The following is a 15024-nucleotide window of genomic DNA, read 5'->3' as shown; positions in this document are numbered from 1 at the left end:
ACAGTTTAACTTGGTGGCAAATACTTTGAGCTACTTCCTGCTCCATGCTTCTCTACCATCTTTCTAGCTCCCATTTCACAACCTTTACTTTAAAAAAAAAAACAAAAAAAAAACAAAAAAAAAAAAAAATTTTTATTTTATGTTTTTGTTGGCCTATGACACTGAGGTTATGGTATAATAATTTAAAAAGTTTATTCATCATCAGCTTGTAGCAAATTTAAATAATTTTCTTCCTTTGTCTATGAGCAGACAGTGGGTTCTGATTTCTCCCGCACAAAAAAGTATTTTTGCTAAAATCTTCTAAGACTGTAAAGGCTGTAAGAATAGAAGACTTTAAAACAAAAGAAAAAAAACCCAAAACAAAACAAAAAAAAAAAACAATCCTCTCATTGTGGGCACTTTAAAAAAGTGCAAGCAAAATTAAGGATCTATAATGTATTGTGTAAATGTTTACATGTATATTATAAATTTTAATTTTTTATAATAACTAATATATTTTTCCATATCGGTAAGTGCATTTTGACCATCATCCCATGGTTATGTAACATTCTCTTTTGTACAGTAATTTTATCATATTCTTACTGTTGGATGATTTAGATTGTTATGATAGGTATGGAGGTTTTGACTGTCAGATTTTTCTTGTTTGGCTATTATAAATAATACTGTGGTGAACATACAGATTATTTGTAATGCTCTTGCATCCTTTGTATAACACCTTAGAAGGCAGGTTAAATTTTCTATATTTCTAGAAAAGTTGAATTTTTATGTTTTTAGAAGAAACTGATAGAAACTATGTTATTTATATGCGCATATATATATATCAGATAACTTTCAGATTTATATATTTTTTGTGAATGTTGTTGAGAGTCAATTGTAGAAATATACTCATTTTATGCAGAAGTTTGGTCCCTTCAGAGATGAATTCATTGTCTTAACCCTAAAGGCATTTTGGGGATCTGGGACAAAACTTGATTGTAACTCCTTTAATCTTTCCAGTGTCTAAGCAAGGAGCTGTTGTTTGTATACTTTTTCACTTATTTATTGAATCATCCTTTGAACAAAATAGCATAATACCTTACATAGAAAGCAAGATAGAGTGATTTACGAATCTGTGTTTAGTAGGACCTAAGCCATTGAATTTGTTAAGTCAACATACCACAATGTTCAAACTTTATCCACACCATTTAATGTATTATTTTGAAGCAGGTTCTTGCTGAGTTGCTTAGGTTGACCTAGAACTTGTGATCCTCCTACCTTGGTCACTAGAGCAGTATAAGCTTATACCACCAAGCCTGGTATAACCATTTCAATTTTTTTTCATAGTTTGTTGTTACTGTTTGAGACAGGATCTCACTCTGTATTCTAGGCTGGCCTCACACCAGCTATATAGCCCGGGCTGTCTTTGAACTTGTAGTTCTTTTGCCTCTGTAGTTTATAAGCATCCTAAAAAAGAAAGAAAAAAATCTATGAGATGCATCATCATTATCCGAACCCATTGTGATCCACATGTGATTGTTATTTGATCCCATTGTGGTTTTACCTGTTTAAAGCATGGTCTTTGTAGGTAGGTTCTCTGAATGCAGATTCTGTGTGTGGTGCTATGATATATATGCATTCATGATTCAGTGTGTACCTTAAAGAATGCTAAATGGACTACAGATGAAGCTCAGAGGTAGAACACTCGCCACGTATGAGCAAGGCCCTGGGCTTCATTCCCAGAACTGCTAAAGGAAACAAAACAAAAGAAAAGAAAAAACAGGAAAACATGGATGCTAACCAGCTTTGCATGTTTTCTTGTATTATGCAAAATGTAGACCAACTACAGTGAAAGCTTAGCCATGACCTTTTCTTTTGAATATGCAATATTTCTGTGCGTACATTTCTCCTTAGGTGAAACAGGTACACTAGAATTTCAGGCAATTAGTATTGATTGTTCTAGAAAAGCATTTTTTTCTATTTTACTATAATGTTCTACTTATTTCCTGTTAGTCCTTTTTCTTCTATTTTGTATTATTGACCCCCCTTACCTCCATGTCCCCATGTGCTCTCCCTTTTGTTAACTAGTAAACTTGATATATGACTGTCTCCTAAATTGACAGTCCTTTATAGTGGAAGGGATAGATATTTTAGTACATATAAATAAAACCAGTTGTTAGGTTTTATCTAAGAAAAATGACCCTTATATTTTGGTGTTAAAGTTAGTTTTTATAGAACTATTTTCTCATTATCAAATATTTGATAACCTTCTAGTATCTAAAAAGGCCTATATAATCATATATGAGGGATTAGAATTAATCAAGAGTTAAAGATGGCTTAAGCAAATAATCAGTATCTTGGTTCTTATGGTTTATCATAGCTCACTTATTCACAGTGTACTTGAAGGAAAAAGCAGTTGTAAAGCTAGTTGGCAGGGGCAGGTGCTTTCTTATGCACCTGCTGAGTGGCACCTTAGACTGATGAGACATTGGGAAATATTAACTGTATTGTGAAGATTTATAACAGGATTGCCCCAATTTAACAAATTTCTTATTAATTCTTTTAAAATATTGTCAGATTTATTTTTCTTTATGTGTATGAGTGTTTTGCCTGAATATACATACATACATGCATACATACATACATTTATGCATACATACATACATACATGTGTCTGGTGCCTACAGAGGTCAGAAGATCCCTTAGAACTGGAATTATGGATGGTTATGAGTTACCATGTGGGTGCAGGGAAATAGCCTCAGGTCCTCTGCAAGAGCAATAAGCCCGTGACCTCTGAGCCATCTTCCTGGCCTTTTCTGAATGATTCTTAGAGCTAGACTTCTTATTTTTGATGTAAGATTATTTTATATAATATGTTATTCTCAAATTCTAATAAGGAATGTTACTATTTTTCCAGTGGAAAATAATACACCGTATGCACTGTTTTTGAGACTATATTAGGCATATTTTTATTGAGTGCTCATTCTGTACTTAATCATTGACTGCACAGGCCTGTAGAAAAATAGGATCTGCCTGCTTTTTTAGGCACAGAAAATTGTAGGAGCAAAAAATAGATTCAGGCCTAATATGCTCAATATGAAATCTTCACACTGATAGAAAGGTGTATGTTGACTAATCTTAATCTGCCAGCACTTTGAAAGTTCCATTCAGGAGTTTGGGCTTTGTGGGGTAGGTAGTGGGAAGCCTTATAGATTGCCTGCAGTTTTATGCTGTTTCCTGTGAACAGGAGGAACTAATGGTAAATTGGTAGATTAAGGGCCTGAACCAGTTTAAGCCACTATAAGAAAGAAGATCTTAATGGCTGAAAATAATTTTACCTTATAAGTAAGTTTGTTTGATGGTTTTAATATTTTGGGAGGAGGGTGGGAGGTTCGGGTGCTGAAGTCAGAGACAGCTTGTAGGAGTTGGCAACTTGTAGGAGTTGGTTCTCTCCTTCTACCATGTGGGGGCCTATGGATTGAATTGAGTCCTCAGGCATGATGAGCAAGTGTCTTTCCCTGCTGTGCCATCCTGAATGTACATTCAAGAGGGAAAGTTGAACGTAGATACAGTGGGGTTTAGGAAGACCCTTTAAAACCAGTTTAGCCTGTTTCAGATTCTTGGTGTAGAAGGTTTCATTTAGGGTGTTGGTTTTGGTATGAAATATCAAAACTGTGAGATACTCTTGAAATGGAGGGATAATAGGGAAACAGTAGAGTGGTGTTGACTGCACTCGCACCGACACATTACTGAGGAACTGAGAGCACTGACATAAACAGTTACAAAAGAATTGCCACCCTCTGTGCTAAACACTGAGCAGTCAGGGATATGAAAAGGTCATATTCTGTTGGCAGGAACCAAGGTTTGTACCAGGACTTCTAACTTGGATGATTAGAATATGGAGCATGAATTTGATAGTAAGTAGATTGGATAGATGGGAGAGATGCAGGTTGTAGGGGAAAGGCCACAACTTGTTTCTGTCAGTGGATATATACATTTAGAAAGTAGATCTTTTGACTAGCATACAATAAATTAGGCTTTATTAGGCCATTTTTCAAACAAAAATTATTTTTGTGTTTTCTTTACTTGTTTCCCATCCTGTCTCTCCCTTTCCCCTTCTACTCCCAGTAGCCCCCTTTCCAGTTATGTCCCACGTGACCTTTTGCTCTTCCCCCTTCCTTTCTTACATCTGTCCTGCTCTTACAGCCCTTCGTTTTCATGCATACGGACATTAAATGTTAAGATCCAGGTATGAAGGATAGATAATAGCACGAGATGCTTGTTTTTCTGAAGCTGAATTATCTCATTTAATATAAGAAAGTAGATCTTAATGGCTGAAAATAATTTTACCTTGTAAGTAAGTTTGTTTCATTTTTGGAATCTAGTCTAGAGTTCTACTCATTCAGAAGCATAAGTTGATAGTTCCTTGGTCTACAAATCTGTGTTCACTTTGCTCCTTTAAAAAAAAAAAAAAGAAAAAAAATCTTAAAATTTCTTTTGTTTTTTTTTAAAGATAGGGTGTCATTCTGTAGCACAAGCTAGTCTAGAACTCATAGTCTTCCTGCCTTTACCTCTCAAGTGCTGGGATTACATACACTCACAACTACGCATGGCTATGTGTAACTCATATCTTTTCATATATTTATTTTCTACAGTTTAGTGAATTTTGATATTTGCCTTTAATGTTCCTTTTTGAAGAGTTTTTTCTATCAGGATGGACATAAATTTAATATTAGACTTCAGGGAAACACATGTCATCAAACTAAGATTTTTATTTAATTTTAAACTAATCAGGGAAGACTGTCACTGGGGAAATGGATAATGATATTTTTAGATTTGGAATTTGGTGTGTCCTTAGATTCTCAAAGATTGCTTTAAGATTCAATTCTTGCTGGATGTGGTAGTGCATGCCTTTAATCCTAGCACTCAGGAGGCAGAGACTGGCAGGCAGATATCTGGGTTCTAGGTCAGCCTGGCATACATGGTGAATTCCAGGCCAGGTAGAGCTATTTAGTGAGATCCTGTCTCAAAAATGTTAAAAAAAAAAAAACAAAAAACAACCAACCAACAAAAAACCAGTCAGTTCTTAAAATTTATCATTCTGGGATGATCTAGAAGCTACTATTCCAAGTCTTCATTTTTGTCCTTGGGACCATATTTATGTCACCTAAAGTTGGCATTGTTTAGACTTGTTTTACTTGTATACATCATAAACAGAAACAACCAAGTATTACCAGTCCTTAACTCAGGCCTCCTTTTCTTCCCCCTTCTCTAAGGAACGACTACCAAAATCACTACAATCCCAATGACTTCCAAGCCCAACGTGATTGTTGTACAAAAGACTACAGGAAAAGGAACGACCATTCAAGGCCTCCCTGGCAAAAACGTTGTCACAACATTGCTAAATGCTGGAGTAAGTAAGACCTAAACACACTCAGTAATCCACTAAGCATTTTAAAGGACATGTATACAAACATTTCCCTGCGGACATCAGAACCCTATAGTGAATGGAATGGCTTGATTCTGTCTGTGATAGAATAACCTTTATCAACAATTGATTCCATTTTACATAGTAATCTGAAAGCATGTTGCTTATAGCTGCTCATGGCAAGGTGGCATGTTACCATGTTTCAAGTGTTTAGTTTCCTTCGAATGGAGAATTGTGTTGGCTTAGCTGCAGGAAGACTTGGAGGAATTTTATTCCTGCTTCTGGTCAGTAGATTAGCATTTGATTTAGGCTGGACGAGGAGAAATATTTGAGTTTAAAATAAAATTCATAGATAGGGATTTATTACTTAAGGTTTGTTGTTTGTTTTTTATTTTTCCATTTTAGGTTATGATGGCAATTGTTAAGAGGTTAGAGGTAGACACATTTAGGCTTTGTGTCCCACTTTGTAGTTTAACCTTGGGTGACTTATTTAACCAGTGCAGTATTTTACTTCTTCATGTCTACATTGGGTGATGATAGGTGCTTTGAAAGTCCTTAGAGCAATGTCTAACACATGGGAAGTTCTCAGTCATTGGGTTCCTATTGTTCTTGGTATTTAAGTACTCAGAGACTCAGGAGCATCCTCACCTTTCCTGACTTTACTAGATGTATCACAGTCTTTTATTTTTATTTTTTTTTAATTTTAATTTTTTACTGGATATTTTATTTACACTTCAGATATGTTATCTATCCCCTTACCCCATTTCTCCCACCCCCAGGAACCCCCTATCCCATCCCCCTCCTCCTGCTTCTATGAAAATGTACCCCCACCTACCCCCGAATTCCCACCTCCCCACCCTCAAATTCCCCCACACTGGGTATCCAGCCTTCATGGGACCAAGGATCTCCTCTCCCATGCCTGACAAGGCCATCCTCCACTACATATACAGCTGGAGTCATGGGTCTCTCCCTATGTGCTCCCAGGCTGGTGGTTTAGACTCTGGGAGCTCTGGTTGGTTGGTATTGTTGCTCTCCTCATGGGGCCATAAACTCTTTCAGCTCCTTCAGTCTTCTCTCTAACTCCTCCATTGGGAACCCCTTGATCAGTTCAACGGTTAGCTGTGAGCATCCGCCTCTGAATATGTCAGACTCTTGCAGACCTCTAAGGAGACAGCTATATCAGGCTCCTGTTAGCATGCTCTTCCTGTCATCCACATCAGCATCTATCTTTGGTGACTGCACATGGGATGGATCCATAGGTGGAATGGTCTCTAGACAGCCCCTCCTTCAATTTCTGTCCCACACTTTGTTTTCATATTTGCTCCCTTGAGTATTTTGTTACTCCTTCTAAGTAGGACCAAGGCATCCACACTTGGTCTTCCTTCTTCGTGAGCTTCATGTGGTTTATGAGTTGAATCTTGGCTATTTCAAGTTTCTGGACTAATATCCAATTATCAGTGAATAAATACCATGTGTGTTCTTTTGTGATTGGGTTACCTCACTCAGGGTGATAATTTCTAGTTCCATCCATTTACCTAAGAATTTCTCCAATTCATTGTTTTTAATAGCCCAGTAATACTCCATTGTGTAAATGTACCACAGTTTTTGTATCCATTCCTGTTGAAGGACATCTGGGTTCTTTCTAACTTTGGCTGTTATAAATAAGGCTGCTATGAACATATTGGAGCATATGTTCTTGTTATATGTTGGAGCATCTTCTGGGTATATGCCCAGGAGTGGTATAGCTGGGTCCTCAGGTAATACTATGTCCAATTTTCTGAGGACCTGCCAGACTGATTTCCAGAGTGGTTGCACCATCTTGCAATCCCACCAACAATGGAGGAGTGTTCCTCTTTCTCCACATCGTCACCAGCATCTACTGAGTTTTTGATCTTAGCCATTCTGACTGGTGTGAGGTGGAAATCTCATGGTTTTTTTAATTTGCATTTCACTGATGACTAAAGATGTTGAACATTTCTTGAGGTGCTTCTCGGCCATTCGATATTCCTCAGTTGAAAATTCTTTGTTTAGCTCTGTACTCCATTTTTTAATAGGTTATTTGGTTGTCTGGAGTCCAATTTCTTGAGTTCTTTGTATATATTGGACATTAGCCGTGTATTGGATGTAGGATTGGTAAAGATCTTTTTCCGATCTGTTGGTTGCTCGTTTTGTCCTATTGACAGTGGCCTTTGCCTTACAGAAGCTTTGCAATTTTGTGAGGTACCATTTGTCAATTCTTGATCTTAGAGCATAAGCCATTGGTGTTCTTCTGTTCAGGAACTTTTCCCCTTTGCCTAGGTATTCAAGAGTCTTCCCCACCTGCTCTTCTATTAGTTTCAGTGTATCTGGTTTATATGAAGGTCCTTGACATCCACTTGGACTTGTGCTTTGTACAAGGAGATAAGAATGGATCGACTTGCATTCTTCTACATGCTGACCTCCAGTTGAACCAGCACCATTTGTTGAAAATGCTGTTCTTTTACCACTGACCGGTTTTAGCTCCTTTGTCAAAGATCAAGTGACCATAGGTGTGTGGGTTCATTTCTGAATCTTCAATTCTATTCCATTGATCTTCTTGCCTGTCTCTGTACCAATACCATGCTGTTTTTATCACTATTGCTCTGTAGTACAGTTTGAGGTCAGAGATGGAGATTCCCCCAGAAGTTCTTTTATTGTTGAGAATAGTTCTCGCTATCCTGGGTTTTTTGTTATTCCAAATGAATTTGCAAATTGCTCTTTCTATCTCTATGAAGAATTGAGTCAGAATTTTGATGGGGATTGCATTGAATCTGTAGACTGCTTTTGGCAAGATAGCTATTTTTACTATATCTTGCCAATTCATGAGCATGGGCAATCTTTCCATCTTCTGAGATCTTCGATTTCTTTCTTCAGAGACTTGAAGTTCTTGTCATACCGATCCTTCACTTGCTTAGTTAGATTCACATCAAGGTATTTTATATTATTTGTGACTATTGTGATGGTTGTCATTTCCCTAATTTCTTTCTGAGCCTGTTTATCCTTTGAGTAGAGGAAGGCTACTGATTTGTTTGAGTTGATTTTATATCCAGCCACTTGGCTGAAGTTGCTGATCAGGTTTAGGAGTTCTCTGGTGGAAGTTTTAGGGTTACTTAAGTATACTATCATATCATCTGCAAATAGTGAAATTTTGACTTCTTCCTTTCCTATTTGTATCCCTTTGACTTTCTTTTGTTGTCTAATTGCTCTGGCTAGGACTTTCAGTACTATATTGAATAGGTAGGGTGAGAGTGGGCAGCCTTGTCTAGTCCCTGATCTTAGTGGGATTGCTTCAAGTTTTTCTCCATTTAGTTTGATGTTGGCTACTGGTTTGCTGTATATTGCTTTTATTATGTTTAGATATGGCCTTGAATTCCTGATCTTTCTAAGACTTTTAACATGAAGGGATGTTGAGTTTTGTCAAATCCTTTCTCAGCATCTAGTGAGATGATCATGTGGTTTTTTTTCTTTGAGTTTGTTTATATAGTGGATTACATTGATTGATTTCTGAATATTGAACCATCCCTGCATTCCTGGGATAAAGCCTACTTGATCATGATGGATGATTGTTTTGATGTGTTCCTGGATTTGGTTTTCAAGAATTTTATTGAGTATTTTTGAATCTATATTCTATAAGGGAGATTGGTCTGAAGTTCTCTTTCTTTGTTAGGTCTTTGTGAGGTTTAGGTATGAGCGTGATTTTAGCTTCATAGAATGAATTGGGTAGTATTCCTTCTGTTTCTATTTTGTGGAATAGTTTGAAGAGAATTGGAATTAGGTCTTCCTTGATGGTCTGATAGAATTAAGCACTAAAACCATCTGGTCCTGGGCATTTTTTGGTGGGGAGACTTTTAATGACTGCTGCTATTTCTTTAGGGATTATGGGATCATTTAGGTGGTTTATTTGCTCCTAATTTAACTTTGGTACCTGGCATCTGTCTAGAAAATTATCCATTTCATCCAGATTTTCTAGTTTTGTTGAGTATAGGCCTTTGTAGTAGGATCTGATGATTTTTTAAATTTCCTCAGTTTCCGTTGTTATGTCTTCCTTTGTAGTTCTGATTTTGTTAATTTGGATACTATCTCTGTGCCCTCTGCTTAGTCTGGCTAAATCTTGTTAATTTTCTCAAAGAACCAACTCCAGGTTTTGTTGATATTTTGTATAGTTATTTCTGGTTTTACGTGGTTGATTTCAGCCCTGAGTTTGATTATTTCCTGCCATCTACTACTCTTGAGTGTATTTGCTTCTTTTTGTTTTAGAGCTTTCAGGTGTGCTGTCAAGTAGTTAGTATATGCTCTCTCCAGTTTTTTTTTTTTTGTAGGCACTTAGAGCTATGAGTTTTCCTCTTAGTACTGCTTTCATGGAGTTGCACAAGTTTTGGTATGATGTGTCCTCATTTTCATTAAATTCTAAAAAGTCTTTAATTTCTTTCTTTATTTCTTCCTTGACCAAGTCATCATTGGGTAGAGCATTGTTCAGTTTCCACATGTATGTGGGCTTTCCATTGTTTCTGTCATTATTAAAGACCAGCCTTAGTCTGTGGTGATCTGATAGGATGCAAGGGATTATTTCAATCTTTTTGTATCTGTTGAGGACTGTTTTGTGACCAACTATATGGTCTATTTTAGAGAAGGTACCATGAGGTGCCGAGAAAAAGGTATATTGTTTAGTTTCTGTTTCCATGATCTGTCCATTGCTGAGAGTGGGGTGTTGAAATCCCCCACTATTGTTGTGTGAGGTGCAATGTATGCTTTTAGTAAAGTTTCTTTTATGTATGTAGGTGCCCTGTTGGAGCATAGATGTTCAGAATTGAGAGTTTATCTTGGTACATTTTTCCTTTGATGAGTATGAAGTGTCCTTCCTTATCTTTTTTAATTACTTTAGGTTGAAAGTCGATTTTATTTGATATTAGAATGGCTACTCCAGCTTGTTTCTTGCGACCATTTGCTTGGAAAATTGTTTTCCACCCTTTTACTCTGAGGTAGTATCTGTCTTTGTCACTGAGGTGCGTTTCCTGCATGCAGCAAAATTCTGGGTCCTGTTTATGTATCCAGTCTGCTAGTCTACGTCTTTTTATTGGAGAATTGAGTCCATTGATATTAAGAGATAGTAAGAAAAAATGATTGTTGCTTCCTGTTATTTTTGTTATTAGAGGTGGAATTATGTTTGTGTAGCTATCTTCTTTTGGGGTTGTTGGAAGATTACTTTCTTGCTTTTTCTAGGTTGTAGTTTCCGTCTTTGTATTGGAGTTTTCTATCAGTTATCCTTTGAAGTGCTGGATTTGTGGGAAGATATTGTGTACATTTGGTTTTGTCATGGAATATCTTGGTTTCTCCATCTATAGTGATTGAGAGGTTTGCTGGGCATAGTAGTCTGGACTGGCATTTGTGTTCTCTTAAGTTTAGTATGATTTCAGTCCAGGATCTTCTGGCTTTTATAGTCTTTGGTGAGAAGTCTTGTGTAATTCTTATAGGTCTGCCTTTATATGTTACTTTACCTTTTTCCCTTACTGCTTTTAGAAGTTTTTCTTTGTTTTGTCCATTTGATAATTTTGATTGTTATGTGACAGGAGATATTTCTTTTTTAGTCTAGTCTATTTGGAGTTCTGTAGGCTTCTTGTATGTTCATGGACATCTCTTTCTTTAGGTTAGGGAAGTTTTACTCTAATTTTGTTGAAGATATTTACTGGCCCTTTAAGTTGGGAGTCTTCACCCTCATCTATACCTATTATCCTTAGGTTTGGTCTTCTCGTTGTGTCCTGGATTTCCTGGATGTTTTAGGTGAGGAGCTTTTTGCATTTTGCATTTTCTTTGACAGTTGTGTCAATGTTTTCCATGGTATCTTCTGCACATGAGATTCTCTCTTCTATTTCTTGTATTCTGTTGGTGATGCTTGCATCTGTGACTCCTGACCTCTTTCCTAGGTTTTCTATCTCCAGGGTAGTCACCCTTTGCGATTTCTTTATTGTTTCTACTTCCATTTTTATGTCCTGGATGGTTTTATTCAATTTTTTCACCTGTTTGCTTGTGTTCTCTTGTAATTCTTTAAGGGATTTTTGTGTTTCTTCTTTAAGGGCTTCTACCTGTTTACCTGTGTTCTCCTGTACTTCTTTAAGAGAGTTATTTATGTCCCTCTTAAAGTCCTCTATCATCATCATGAGAAGTGATTTTAATTCTGAATCCTGCTTTTCCCGTGTGATGGGGTGTTCACGGCTTGTTATGGTAGGAGAACTGGCTTCTGATGATGCCAAGTAACTTTGGTTTCTGTTGCCTATATTCTTGCGCTTGCCTTTCACCATCTGGTTAACTCTAGTGCTACCTGTACTCACTGTCTCTGACTGGAGCCTGTCTTTCCAGTTATCTTGCTTGTGTCAGAACTCCTCAGAGTTCTATAATCCTGAGCTCCTGGGTGGAAGAACTGGGACTCAGGCCGACTCTGGGATCCTGAAATTTCATTGCTCTGAGTGCAGTGGCTCCTCTAGGATGTCTTGGGATATTGTGTCTTCATGGGAGCAGACCAGCTAGGTGTCTGCCCCAGCCAAAAGATCACAGTCTTATATAATGCTGAAAATGGTCCAGATCAGACCTTTTCTGAATTTACATTAGTAAATCAACAGTAAAGCTAGGATTCTATAGTATTTGGATTTATAAAAGGTTGTTATCTGCTATGGGAGCACCTATGGAACCATCATCCTCAGCACACAGAGCATGTGTTTATACCCTAACTATGTCCTGTGCAGGCCTACTACACATGAGCTTTCTCAGATGACACTCTGCAAGCTGGCTTTGTTTGGGCCACAGTGTTTAGATAGGCTGTTAAGCCATTTATGGATCAGCAGGATCAATCAGAGCTCTTTCGAGAATGCTACTACAAGTAGTATGTGAGACTTGAAATAACTCCTTGATTGGAGACACTTTGTTTCTTTTAGATAGTTGTAGTTGATAGGTAGGTTTGTAATCTTTGGACTTGGGTTTAGATCTGAATTCTCAATGGTTGCTTTGTAGACAGCTCATCTGATTGCTCTCAGTTTACCAACTGCTAAGTTAAAAGCCCACACATCTGTGATAATGATATCTAGAAATTAAGAAAATGACAATGTAAAAATTGCCAACTCTTTAAATTTTATTAATTTTAATTTAAAATTTGATAATAAAATTACTATATTTGAATTTAATTCAGTTAAATTCAAATAAAACTGCTGAGATTAAAAATATGACCTGAAAATGGTACTTCAGAAGAAAACAATGGTGGTAGAGGATTTATTAGTGGTAGAGGATTTGCTTAGCATTTGTGAGGCCCTGGGTTCAATCTTAAACACCACATACACACACATATACACACACACAGTCTCCAACAACACACTCACATACACACATAGAGGTAGAGAAAAAGACAGATAGACAATAAAGCAGATAAAAATTCAGAAAATGGTGAAAGGTTAATGGGCTTGAATTTATAATAAACTAAAGTGGTATTGGTAACATACTAGGAAAATATGAGGAATGCTTTACGTTTTTTCCCCCTTTCTTCCATATAACCTTAGAAAGAATATTAATATCTCTACCCTTTTCATCTCTCTCATACCTTTATAATGTATGCTAGACTTATTTTATATGTCTATGTTTATCTGCTGATAAACTGCATAGTTTTTTTTTATTATATAAATATTCACTTCAGGTATATTAAAAGGTAAAAATGAGTGTGGGAGATGACCTACAATCTCAGATATAACAATTGTTAACATTTTATTGTATGTTCTTCCAGAAATTTCTGTTTAATATAGTTATTCTGTAAATGGGATGGTATCAATTCTTAGGTGTTCTTAGATATAGTGATTTTTAAAAACATATTCATGAGGAATAATTTCTCTTTCGGCTAGAAAGTTGATTATATGACTTGTAATATTATTTCAACAAAGCTCAGGATTTTTTAATCACTTAGAAATCTTATACTTTGTTGCATATTCTACAGTCTTTTTCCTTTTCTGGCAAAATTTTTCTTTGCTTTTTCAGTGAAAGAACAGTTGTGGTTTTGTTGATTTGTTTGTTTTTAATCATTTAAATGCATATATATCTCTTTAATAATTGACTTCAATTTAGGGAGAAAAGACTCTTCAGACAGTGCCAACCGGAGCAAAGCCAGCTATAATTACTGCTACAAGACCCATCACCAAAATGATTGTAACACAGCCCAAAGGAATAGGTTCCACAGTCCAGCCAGCAGCTAAAATCATTCCAACAAAAATTGTATATGGACAACAAGGGAAAACACAGGTAAGCTGTAAGATGTGTTGACTTTTGACTAATTCCCATGTAGAATTTTTTTTTCCTTTCCTTTCCTTTCCTTTCCTTTCCTTTCCTTTCCTTTCCTTTCCTTTCCTTTCCTTTCCTTTCCTCCCTCCTTCCCTCCCTCCCTCCCTTCCTCCCTCCCTCCCTCCCTCCCTCCTATTCTCCCTCCCCCCTCCCCCTTCCTGTCTGTCTGTCTGTCTGTCTATCTATCTATCTATCTATCTATCTATCTATCTATCTATCTATCTAGTGGCAGAGTCTTTCTATGCAGTCTTGGCTGTCCTGGAGTTTTGCTATGTAAAACCAGGTTGGCCTTGAACTCGCAGAGGTCAGCTTGCCTCTAAGGCTTCCACTACTGTGCCTAGCCTGGTAGAAATATCAGGGAAGAGATCAATAGGCTGATAAGAAAAGAAACAGATTTTTAAAAAACCGAATGCATATTATTAATCTGTTCTCAAAACCTGTCTTTTCTTCAGTACTTTTAAAGATATCTGCATTTATCTGTCACATTATGAGCAAAGGTAGGGAAGAGAATTCCTTTGGGATAAAGTTTCCTGAAGATGTTTATGACTGTGAGAACTGGATAGCTGAGGAAGGACAGAGTACTGGAAACTAGTTTCTTTCTATGAGTTGACAGGACTACATAGGAGCTTTACTTAATGAAAGTTTGTTTTATTCCAGCCCTACATAACAGATGTTGGTGATGTGTTCATTTTCAGACAGTAGAAGTCTGAGGATAAGGGTATAATCTCACCTTAGTACGCTGTTGACTTTGTAGGTGCTTTGACTACTCTTCTGAGACTATCAAAGGGATCAGTATCAGCTTTGCTTGAGAAATAGAATCCTAGAGTTTTTTAAAGGGTATTAATTTAAACTTATATTTGGCTTTTGGAATCTGTTCCTTCAAAACCGTAGTTTATATATTTTAGTTTAAAATTGTTTATATATTTTAAAAATTAGTTTTGTTATAAGCCCAAGTTATTTATTGAATTCAGCAGTAATGATTTCACTTGTTTCACCATGTAAAATATTAACAGAAACCAATTTTTTTAAACTCATGGACATCAGTGACTTAGTAGAGCCTCATACGTGAGTCAATATTATTTTTGTTGGTGATGGTGGTGTTATTAGGTATGAGTCGATATTTTTATTCCATGAATCCAATTAAATTTCTAGAATCCAGATTCTGAAGGGTAATGTTTCAGTATGGATTTTTTTTTGTGGTTTACTTGTTTTAGTGTATAAGCTTTTAACTTTTCAGGAGTTGACCTCTTGCTGTTGCAGATAGCACTTTATATCAGTTTTCCTCTGGTTCC

The 15024-nt window shown here is 36.6% G+C and overlaps 1 protein-coding gene across 17 annotated transcripts in view; it reads left to right on the top strand.

Moving 5' to 3' along the window:
• The window catches only part of Emsy (EMSY transcriptional repressor, BRCA2 interacting), a 75277-nt gene that overhangs the window by 39244 nt on the left and 21009 nt on the right, over positions 1-15024 (top strand). For all 17 annotated transcript variants that reach the window (XM_076938453.1, XM_034501949.2, XM_076938444.1 and 14 more), the window contains 2 exons: positions 5253-5389; positions 13520-13693. In XM_076938453.1, the coding sequence (XP_076794568.1) occupies positions 5253-5389; positions 13520-13693 (311 nt within the window). The remainder of the gene's footprint in view (positions 1-5252; positions 5390-13519; positions 13694-15024) is intronic.

Source organism: Arvicanthis niloticus, chromosome 1, assembly GCF_011762505.2.
Source record: "Arvicanthis niloticus isolate mArvNil1 chromosome 1, mArvNil1.pat.X, whole genome shotgun sequence".
In the NCBI taxonomy this organism is placed as follows: domain Eukaryota; kingdom Metazoa; phylum Chordata; class Mammalia; order Rodentia; family Muridae; genus Arvicanthis; species Arvicanthis niloticus.
The sequence above is the reverse complement of the archived record's forward strand: the minus strand, read 5'-3'. Positions and strand labels throughout refer to the sequence as shown.